General features: G+C 41.7%; 1 protein-coding gene across 1 annotated transcript; it reads right to left on the bottom strand.

The window, feature by feature from the left end:
- Positions 1-2945: 2945 nt before the first annotated feature.
- shox2 (short stature homeobox 2) lies at positions 2946-10659 on the bottom strand. The gene is made up of 5 exons (XM_038692440.1): positions 10370-10659; positions 8388-8596; positions 5829-5886; positions 5419-5507; positions 2946-4583 (listed from the first exon to the last, which is right to left on the bottom strand). Exons 1-5 carry the CDS (start codon positions 10623-10625, stop codon positions 4290-4292), a joined length of 906 nt encoding a protein of 301 aa, XP_038548368.1. The 5' UTR covers positions 10626-10659; the 3' UTR covers positions 2946-4289.
- Between the last annotated feature and the right edge of the window lie 1015 nt (positions 10660-11674).

The following is an 11674-nucleotide window of genomic DNA, read 5'->3' as shown; positions in this document are numbered from 1 at the left end:
AGGGGTCAAATCTGTGTGAACACCCACTTTTCATCTTACAGTGAAATTAAATACAGTGTTACAGTCGAGCTCTATGAATGCTGTAATTCTCTGCTGACTGCAACCCACACCAAGTGCTGCGGTTAGCCACCCAGGCCTATACGGCGCACACATGCGATAACAAGCAGCGATATGGCGTCCTAATTGCTGGCCTGAGTGCTATTGGGAGAGAGTTTTCAGCAGGTTTCTTTTTCACTTTCGCTCCATTTGATGTCTTTGAAGTTGGTCTTTTATCTGCTGTTGCTCCTGATGGCTGTTGTCTTTGGTGCAGTGCTGTGTGCACCCTGCTCTTTGAGCACTCCTAACATGTAACAAAGGCGAGCCCTTGGAGAGAAAAGAAGAGAAGGGGAGCTCTCTCGCGTGCCTTCTCACGTACAATTTTTGCACGCACAAGCATGGCTGCAAACAGTGTATACAGTCACATTTAGCCACAGCCATTCTCATGCAAAAAAAGACAAATGCCTCCGCTGTCAGTACAAAAACACTGCTCTGTGTGATTGTTTAACGTGCCCTAATTTGATAAAGGGCCAAGTGCGGGGAATGAGAGAGTAGTGTATTTGTCTCAGGGGTTGTAGTGGGGTAAATATAGCAACAAGACAGCACCAGTTGATATGAAGGATTCCATGGTGTGGAGTGCTGTTGTGACTCACCAGGCTATGATGAGCTGTGTGTGTGTGTGTGTGTGTGTGTGTGTGTGTGTGTGTGTTTGCTTACATGCATATGGATTTATACATGTCCAGTGTTGTTTTCTTTTATTTGATGAACTTGAATAAAATTGGCCCAGTCTTTGACTCCTCCAACATGTTAACAATAATCCCTTACAATAGAGAAAGTGTGTGTGTGTGTGTGTGTGTGTGTGTGTGTGTGTGTGTGTGTAAGTTGTGACGGAGGGAGATCAAGGGGAAGCATGGGGCGAGCGAGAGGGAAAGACAGTGAGAAGAAGCCATAGAGAGCTGCATGGCTGGCTCCCGGCTGGCTGCGTGGGGGTGTGTGTCTTAAGAGTGTGTTGAGAGGAGAGTGAGACTGCTTGGTCGTCTCCATGTCTAATCAGGGGAACACTTGTGTGTCCCCGTCTCATTGTCTCCTGGGCCCCTCTGGGCGGAGGCCCTCCACTCCACCACCACACCTCAGGACATGCCAATAGCTGCCGGTCAAATCCACACCGGCAGCCGCAGAGTTCACACAGGAATCGAGACGTTGGACTGTAGTCATGAAGAAGGAAAATGTTTCAGTTGTGGAAACTGTAAAAACTGAGACAGCAGGAAATGCACAGACTCCATTTGAGTCCTTCAGGTGATGCTAAATTTTACTGGAAATCAATTATCTTTTCATAAAATCACTGTTCATTAAATTGTAAGGGCATTGTAGTGACACTTGTAGCTTATGGCATTTTTTAATCTCATATTACTAAAATATGTATTCCTTAACCTTTAAATCGCTGTGCTTTTATTCCAAAAGAGGGTTTTCTGTCCTGAAACAAGTTACAGGCCTTAGGCCCAACTTTTCTACATGAAATGACCAAATATGTAATAAATAATGTCTGAACAATGTAATGGATGTGACATAACCACTCTGACGAACCTGACCTCACTCTGTGGCCAAGTAAAAACACAACTGGTCACATAGGCTACTATCTTCCAGAGCGGTACAGTCGCAGGACGGCGCGCCCCCGACCCCGGGGTTTCTGCTCCATGCAGGGGAGCTGTGCACGCTCCCGGCTGAGCAGTTTCCCAGTTTCGTCTCCTCCATTACTGGCGAGGCTCAGAATCAATAATTCAATAGTTTTGGCGTCTAAATCCTGCCCCAAACGACGAGGTACACAAACACTCCAGACTCTGGTGCAGACTCTGTGAGATCAGTATTAATTAATAGCTAAAGACATTGTGTTTAGTGTGGAAATATCGGAAGGGTAATGCGATCTGGATTCCTATAATTATAGGCTCCCGTGTCAGGTGTTTATTAAATGTTCAATAAGAGGCGGTTAAGATGTCAGGAAATGAATCAGGGAAATTTGTAAGTCAAGTGAAGCGGGCGTTAATAAATTATTTTTACAAAGACACTGGCTTCGTTTTACTTTGTGAGCTGCCTGTATATTTTTATACATAATTCCAAACTTTAGGTCATGACACATAACATTTTCATTCGGTGGAGATGGGCAGGAGGCCAGATTCAAGAGGAACATGGGGATTTACAACTGGAATTACATCGAATACTATTAACCTATATTAGGCTATTTTATGTAAAAATGTACAAAAATTACTGACAATATCTTAAGTAGCCTATTGCTGGTAAAAAAAAAAATCGATTTAGGCCAAATGTAATCTAGGCATCTAGGCTGCTAATTAATAGGCTACAAAATGCATCTTTGTTTTATATAATTATTAGGCCGTTGGGGTTAGCTCGATTAATTATCGCAAGAGTAACGCAGTGGTTTCAAATCTAAAGGAGTAGGCTGTATATATATATATATATATATATATATATATATATATATATATATATATATGTATGTATGTATGTAATTGTGTGCATTTAAAGTGCTTCAATGCAGCAAAACGTTATCTTTGAGCCACCGAACGGCCCCCGTCTCTTTATCCTTTATCTGACAGTTTTTCTAGCTTGTACTGGAAATTACCAGTCCTACTCTCCAAACGCTCCACAACCAAATTATGAATAATGCATTGGTTTGGCATGGGAGCAGCAACAGACACCCATGTTCCTGACTAAACGGGCCTGTCACAACTGTGAAGTTATCAAAAGACCTATAGCTACAGGGATGAATTATTAAATATCTGCTGCCCTCAAAGATTTACCGGCAGCAATAATAATAATAAAATAATAATTATAATAATAATGATAATGATAATATGTTAGCTGATAAAGGCCAATTAAAACTGTAAAAAATGTCAAGTCATTAAAGAAACTTTAGTTAATTTATTGTAGGAACGAAAAACATTTTGTTTAGGTGGATTCACGTTTCACATGTGATGGCAAAAAAGTAAAACAATTTCATGAATATTCTTCTTTTTTTTTTTTTTTAGAAACCCGTGCCTCAGGTAAGTTCACTTTCACTGTTATAAAAACATCAAAATTACATACATAAAGCACATGATTTTTTAATACATGGAAATAAAGCAAAATACAAAATGAACAAATTCCCCACAAGGCATTCGTAAAGCCACTAAATAATAAAAATAATGCATGTTTCTTGTGTATTAACATATTTTACACGTGCCCGTACCGGTTCGCATTCAGTCCTCGTGTTACTGTCATGTGTTCGTTTCACTGTGTTAAAGATGGCACTTATGACATAATGCTCTCCTTTAAAAGGGGACAAATAACCACCTTATATGAACACTGGATCGGGTTATCCTGACAAAAAAAGTTCAGCATAGCCTACACATGTAGCCTACTATTATAATCTCACATTTCCGGTGTGTCGCCTATAGTTTCGCCTTTACCAAAGGCGGTCCAAACAAGGTCAAATAGGCCAAACATTCAAGTGAGAGTTGCCCTTCCTCGGAGATAGGGGAGGAAAGAGGAAGAGAGAGGGGGGGGGGAGATGGCTCACCTCACGTCATTCGTGAAGACAAACTCATGCAAACACTGCTTGGGCATTTTGAATGTTAGACAAGAAACAGAAGCAGAAGAAATACTTTGAAAATTGTTTTGTTGTTGTTGTTGTTGTCTCTGTTTTGTCAAAGAATTCCCGCTCTGTCCCTTTACAGAGAAAGTGTTTTATAACGAGGCCAGCCTCTATATAGTTTCAAAATGAAATCATAGCAATAATAATATAATATTAAAACAGAACAAAACAATTGCAGAATGGTTCGCCTTGTTTGACAAAGTATCGACCGTCCCAGCTGCATCCTGCTCCTCCTCCTCCTCCTCCTCAGGGTGTCTTGCCGCCCTCTTCAGCCATGTGGCTGCAGAGAAGGACCCCGCGTAGCCTTGCTGTCCATCTCATCCGCCACTTTTTTATTGACGTCCAAAAATCAAGTCTGTGTAGGCTATCACGCCACAGTCTCTTTTTCTCATTGTCTTTTCTTTGTCTCATAAATAGCCTATATTTTTTATAGTTATAATCGTCGTCCTTCATTTAAAAAAGCATAAATATCGTCCTTGGATAATTTTTTCTCACTTTGTCCTTGGATTTGTTCACTTTGTAAGCGTTTATGCTCGGTGTCTCTCAGTCGCGAGAACGTGGCGGACAATGCGTGCACGCCTTGCGCCCTCCAGTCCACCTGGCGTCACAGTCCCAGCGCGGCCGCGTGCTTTTTGGCCTTCAGTCTCAGGTCGGCGATGCTGGAGTTCTTGCTGGTGTTCTTGGCGGCGGCGGCGGCGGCCACAACTGAGGCGGCGGAGGCGGACTCGGCTGCGAGCGTCGCCAGCGGCAGCCCGAACGGCGGCGCGGGGAACATCATGTACGGCGCGTGCGCCGCCAGGTGAGAGTGCAGGTGGTGCTGCGCGTGGGCCACGGCGCTGTCCAGCTGCAGTTGCGCCTGCACCTGAAAGGAGAAGGGCGGCACGTTGCAATGACTATCCTACGGGACGGGACGCACGGATGGGGAGAGAAGGGGGAGAACATGCGTTAACTTTGCAGTGGGTTGTCTGAAGGGTCATTTGTGACTGCAGATGTGGTTCAGCTATTAACTGTTTACTCCTACAGGATGACCTAGTGCTTAAAAGCCATCATTCAGCTGGACTTCAGGGTTCAATCCACCAGCTTTTCTGGCGTCATTGAGCAATAGGCTATCACCGATGACATCTAGTTCTACAAACATTGTTGGCTACTGCAACTCTGGTGAATCAAAGATCAGATTTGCGTTTTTATTTGGACATCAATAGTATGAAATTAATCTCGATTCAACATTTCATTGCCTTTGGGAAACCTGGCCTGTGCCTGCAAGATAATAAACCCAAACCGGGCCAGTGAAGGCTCTGACTTCACAAAAATGAAATGCAATATAAATTATGTACATCATTTTACTATCTCAACACCACACTGTCCCCCACATACAGGTGCACTGTAGGCCTATATCAAAACAAAGAAATCTTAGGAAAATATACATTTGTGTGAGGTGTATTGCATGAGTCCTGTTATTGGCTATAGCTATCCTACACCCTGCAGGGCTACTAACATTATTTGCCTGTGCCAGTTAAATAGGCATATAAACGATCCATAAAACATATTTTTTTCAATCAGGTTGTACAGTCTACGCAATTGGCACAGTGTTTTTTGTCAGTGTGGTAATAAGGGTTTAGTTACCCCCTACATTGGAACTGGAGTCTCTGCATAGCACTTGGGCAGAGCCTGTGCCAAGACAGCAGTCCGGGGATTGGTCTGGTTTTAAGACTAGACGCTTCAAAGTAACTTGCCTGTTGGAATGGCATCCGTAAAGCCCCCACGTTGACATATGGCGCTACACGACAAGCTTCAAACTGGTTCGCTGCTCCAATCAGGACTCCTGCAAAAGCACAGATGATAGCCTAATTGTGAGGAGAACATCCCAAACCACAAAAGAGTAAACTGTAGGACTTGCTAACGAGCAGTAAGCTGATAGTTGGGGTAAACTTTAATAACGCCCAAGACAAACAGTCACTAAAGAAATTACAGTGCTTTTGATGGCTTAATTAAGTGAAAATGAAACCATGACACAAATAATAACAGTGCGTAAAGATGAAGGACGTTGCAAGTATTTGAGAGTTGCCTTGTAATAGAATAGAATAAAACAGAAACGAGCCTATAGTTCTGTGTTTTGTGGGATGCATGCAGCATAAAAGCCTACCTTTATGTAACTGGTTCTCCTGTTTTCTGCATTTGGCTCTTCTGTTCTGGAACCAAACCTGCAGGGAGAGAAATTAATTAGAATCCTACTGATTGGCAGCTGCTTGTGAGGCCATGTGTAATTCCTCTCAAAGTGACAACAACCGCAGAAAAACAATATCCCTGAGGAGCACTGAAATATTAATGACACTGCTTAACCCCAGATTTGAATTATTACATTTAGTCTACAACAAGGGAGAGAGTGGGGGGTTGGAGCAGAGAAAAGAGAAAGAGAAACAGTGGCGCACAAATGGAAAAGTGGTGAATCACCGAAAAGGGGGGGACTTTAAAGCATTATTAGGAGAATAGAAACATCCTTGTTGGAAATGCGCAGGACTATGGGACTATAATAAATAACCTTGTCAGCGTTGGTTTCATGTTTCTATAGATTAGTGTCCCCGAAGAGCTGAATGGGACTCTCTGATATTGAATAGCAGCAATGCTATTAGGTTTGGGACATCAGAGCAAGGCGATCTGAGAACATCTCCCTCTTTCCCTTTCCATCTCCCTCTCATTAAATGACCGCTGAAATTAATTACCCTTATCTGCAGAAAATCCATGTCAGAGAAACGCTTAAATGCCTTGCAGTTTTTTCTAATCACCGCCATAACACGCACTTGCACACACACAAACACACACGCACAAAAAAAAATCTGCTTCAAAGACAGCTCACTTCTCCTTTTTTTGCGACTGTTGAAATCGACAAGCGTCAATTTCAGAGGAACGCCTTGAAACACAGATTAAACGATTAACGTGCTTTGAATCTCCCAGACAAAGCTCGGGCTAAATTAGCCCACAACGCAACATGTCAATCTGCAATCTCCCTTACATTAGGGTCCCTACACACCCTCTCTCTCTCTCTCTCTCTCTCTCTCTCTCTTTCTCTCTCTCTCTCTCTCACTCACACACACACACAAACACACACAAACACAGTGAAAACATGGTTGAAATATCATATTGATCTGGCTGTCAGCTGGCTTCATTTATTGACCACAGTATATGTCAATCGGAAGTCCTTTTGTGATGCTCCAGGTATAATTTATAGCGATGATCAAAGCAGATGCTCTGCTGCTATTGACTGAGGCAGAATTACAAAATAAATGTGTGGTCTCTGCATTAAACTGGTAAAAAAAATATATATATATATATAATAGTGACAACTGACAGAGAGAAAGAGAGAGGGCTGCTCTTGATTTGGGTAGAAAATAATACATAATTTATGCAAATCCCCGAGCTGTGCTCCTTGTTCGGGACACAATACGCCTTATTGGTGAGATTCCAGTTCAGGCCGGGAGAGCCCTGCAAAAAAGCTGGCTTTAACTTTTTTTTTTCGGAGGGGGTGGAGATTGAGTTTGAGATGGGGACCTTTTTGGGCCCGTTTTATGATTTTTTCCCCCCCACAACGACCGCCATATTTAATATGGAGACAAATGCTGAGTCCTCCCCTGAGCCGGGCATGCGGGATAAAAGAGTCTGGAATAAGATATTATATGAGTTTGATAAATCAGATGAGAGGAGCTATCTATATGTTCATAGTCCCCCCTGCTCCCGTTACACACGACATGTCTGAGTCCCCCACCTCCACCACCACCACCCCTCGACCAGCCTTACTGGGTTTCTGCACAGATGGTGTGCCCCCATGAAAATACGCATCTCTGACAAACAGGGCCTTGGTAACATACACACAGATACTGAAGGCAAATATTTGTGGGCTTATTTGTTTCGGTGGATTTGGGCAATAAAGATTACAACGGCTCTCGTGATACAAGCAGTGCCTAATTGATATCATCAACACAAATTAAGTCATCAGAACATGCTGAGAGAAAAAATAATCTAATCAGAAAATGATGTGGTGGGGGGAAAACATTTTGATGGTAAACGGTTTTTCTTCCTTCTTTAAAAAAATCTTGCTCAACTCATTAAAACTTGCAAACACCCATGGGGCTCCTCTGAACCGTTCCACAAATCCAAGCCTCCTGTAGCAGCTGAGCAAGTGTGTCTGTGCACATTTATCTTTTTTACATGAAAAACCTCCACAACAACACAAAATGTTATCATCCTCAGACTGTGTGTATGCATGAAGAATGAAGTTGATCATAACAAAAATCAGTGAATATATTATTAAAATCCCTCCAGGGGAAAAAAAAAGAGACCGAATATGGGAAAAACGTGACGTGACAACCTATGCTTTTATTATTATTATTATTATTATTATTATTATTATTATTATTATTATTATTATTATTATTATTATTATTATTATTTCAATTAAAGCATGTGGGTCACTCTGTCATCTATTGTTTTAACACATACATACCCACGCACACTGCCATGGTTATGATAATGCTTAATGATAAAGATTATTTTATTGTAATTGTTTAATTATTTTTCAGTTTTTTGACAGTGTATTTTTATATTGAAATAGGGCCCTCTCCCTCAATGTTATTATTACCACAATATTATAATTCCATTCTTTATTTAAACATTTTTTTGTTTTTACAGTTGAAATGTCTCTGCCTACCTGCACTCGGGCCTCCGACAGTCCCAGTCGCTGGCTAAGCTCCTCCCGCATGAAGGCGTCCGGGTAGTGGGTCTCGTCGAAGAGCCGCTCCAGCTCGTTGAGCTGCTCTAATGTGAAGTTAGTCCGACTTCTCCTCTGTTTGATTTTAGTCTGTGCCTCGTCCTCTATAGGCTTCGAGTCCTCTTTCCTTTCTTTCACGTCCGTGTTGCCTGTGAAGAGAGGGAGACGTCAGCATCATGGAGCTGTTCTGCATGTGACCTCCAGTCTATGCTCATTATTGGCCTTCATCGCCACACATTTATGAAATATTTTAACATGTATTTACACCTAAAAAATAGGCTGCATTCTCATACAAATCGCAGAACTTTCATTGGTTGGATGCACCTTAATATAAAAGCATATTCTGTAAATGAACCATAAACGATTAAAGAATAGAATATCTGAAAAACAGCACTAAATCTATTATATAGCTACTCAAATCTGAAAATGGACTAAAAAGATGATTATCGACCTACAGAAAATTGAAATAAAACCTAGATGATAAAAAGAAAGAAAGACATGCCCTTCCAGCCCTCAAAGAGCACAGAGCTATCAGACCTCGGATGTTTTGTAGAGCTACATAAAGCTCTTTAATTATTAACTGCTTATAAATATGCAACGCTGTGCCCACTGTTGGATGTTTGATACATGCTTGTCGCAGTTCCGTTTTTTTTTTTACCACGCTGCCCATGACGAACAGATGTCATTTTTACAAGCCAACCCAACTCTTAAGATATCTTGTCCTGTGTGTTGTCACATTTTGCCCAGGGTTCATAAAACACTGTGAATAGGCTGAACATGGCAGCTGAGCAGCTTCTTCACTTCTCATAAAATGTCAAAAATAAAAGTATGAATTACTAACATAACTGGCATTGGTCTGTTTGAAAGCATTAAATTATTGTTATTAAATCAAAGCTTTGCCGTTTAAAGTATGATTTTATGCTGTCTTCCCTTTTTTATATGCTCTTATTTTTGTTGTGCAATTATATATATAGGCCTATATATTGCCTAAACATTAAATTATTAAGAATAACCACGAAAAGCAATTTTCCCACCCACTGTCTATTTGATATTTGTAATATGAAATCGTCAGATTTGTATTCACGCCACCTACTATTGCTTCACACCTGAAAACAGACATCTATGTCCACTGAGTGACTACAGAAATGACAGGGCTTGATTTCCACCTTTCATGTGCACTAATCTGTATGGCAGGTGTTTGATACGAAACGTTGCCATTATATATGAAAGACAGATTCCTGAGGCGCCTGACAATCAGTGACGCTTATGTAATGAATAAAATCAAGCTAGAGCTGCATTGTTGCAAGGCTTGTAATCAATCTGCACTGCAACTCCAGCGTTTTTGAAAACGCAAGGCAAATAAAGCACCACGATGCACCTATTTGTTATTTTAATAAACTTGTGATAGAAAAAAAACCGCAAGACACCTTGCTTATGTCCTATATTATAGAACACTGGTTATTAGTGTACATGAGGTTTTGTTGTTTAGTTCTTGGGTTGGCCTTTTCTGGTGCACTAAATCTCTGAAATGAAACTTTTAAACTGTACCACAGTGAGGCTTTGCTATGAGCATCTTATACAGATGGAAAATAGTTTAAGCAGTAGGAAAATGTTTGATAAAAAGCCTTATAAATAACATATATATAATGTATGATACTTTCACTAAGCACCAGTTAATGATTTCCTTTTACAGAGGTAGATCACTTTGTAACTTAAAAACGAGAATGACAATAGTGGGCTGCTAAAATCTGCAGTATCCGCCTAGATCAGAATCAGAAGGCAAGTTGACGGTGTTTTTACTCTATTTCGGAAATAAAAGCGTGGCTGTGATCAGTGTATGATGTTCGACCAGCCTCTCTAGACTTCATTACTCCTCCAGTCCTCCAGACATCCCCGTTGATAAAGACACCATGCAGCCCTACCGTCAATGAGTTTGGGGCTCCCGACGTCCCTGATTCTTTCCGGGCCGAGCATGTCCGTTTCCCTGCCCGGCGAGAGCGCAACGTTCCGGGTGACGGCTGTTGCCTCCTCTCGGCTCCCCGGCTCCCCGGATAAAGACTCCCTGCTCCCTGCTCTCGTCGACCCGGTCTCCAACACCTCCCTGTAGGTTATCACTTCCTTCTTCTCCTTCACTTTCTGGTCGAAAGACTTAGACACGAAAGCGGTGAGCTCTTCCATCCCTGCCTTCTCTCCTCTTAAAAAAAAATCACTCACTCACGCACTCTCTCCCTTTGCTCCAAGACAGCTTAAGACATCAATGGTGTGGCTCGTTTTAAACTCGACCCCTTGAAAATGCTGCAAGAATGATGCTGCCAACTCTGGAAGAAGGTTAAAAAAATATTTAAAGAATATATATGTTCTCAGCCAATTCCTCCTCCTTTGGTAACGGAGTTGGGAACCTGCTGGTGATCCTCTATTGAAGTCACAGTATTTATACTTTGCGGCGCCTTGCCCCCTTGATCCGTGCAAATTACCTCCCCTCAGGATGCCGGGATGAGCCCCCCTTCCCCTTCACTGATGGGAGAGAGAGAGAGAGCGGGAGGGAGAGGGAGAGAGAAGAGGAGTAAAAAAGAAAAAGAAAAAAAAAACATTAAGCAGCACCGTCGCTATTGGCCATTAATCCGAGATTGACAAGAAGGACTAATTAATTTAATTAAGCGCTCATTCGCTGCTATTGTCCTGAGTTAGTTTTTTAAACACCCGGGAGATGGTCATGGATCTCTATCTCGCGCGCTCTCTCTCTCTCACCCTCTCTCTCTCCGCAGGGGTGTGGCTTAAAAAAAAATCTGAAAATGACAAGAGAGAGAGTGAGGGGAACACATGGATGAGGAGTCCTTCCTCAGTATATCTCTGTGATCTAGGGTAAAATAGTAAGTCACAACGATGACACGGAGAGAAAAGAGGTAAAATAAAATTTAAAAAAAGCGGACCAGCTGGGGAAGCCGAGAGGAGCAGCAACGACTTTAGAGGAAGCTCAAGTGAACATGTTTGGCTTGAACCCCAGTTGCACACATTTGGCTTTAGGCCTGGTACATTTATACATAAGTTTCCTGCGTGTTTTTTATACATCGACGGAGTCGCTTTTAATTTGAAACAAAATTTCACTGCCAAAAAATTGAAATTAAAATAAATTGTGTAGCTTATGTGATTAAATAATTCCTGAGGTAAGAAGCCTGATTTCTTATTCTATCAATAATGAGAAACGAAATTATTATTATTATTATTAT

The sequence above is a fragment of the Micropterus salmoides genome, unplaced genomic scaffold (genome assembly GCF_014851395.1).
Source record: "Micropterus salmoides isolate LMB-PRFRI ecotype aquatic unplaced genomic scaffold, ASM1485139v1 Ms_hic_scaffold_3, whole genome shotgun sequence".
Lineage (NCBI taxonomy): Eukaryota > Metazoa > Chordata > Actinopteri > Centrarchiformes > Centrarchidae > Micropterus > Micropterus salmoides.
This window is presented reverse-complemented; position numbering and strand designations above follow the sequence as displayed.

Excerpts from the sequence above, each read along its gene's own strand:
- shox2 (XM_038692440.1), bottom strand. The coding sequence starts at position 10,625 with ATGGAAGAGCTCACCGCTTTCGTGTCTAAGTCTTTCGACCAGAAAGTG. Across the intron at positions 5,508-5,828 it reads GGAGAACCAGTTACATAAAG|GAGTCCTGATTGGAGCAGCG; the intron begins GTAGGCTTTTAT and ends GTGCTTTTGCAG. Across the intron at positions 4,584-5,418 it reads TACGGATGCCATTCCAACAG|GATAGTCATTGCAACGTGCC; the intron begins GCAAGTTACTTT and ends CCCGTCCCGTAG.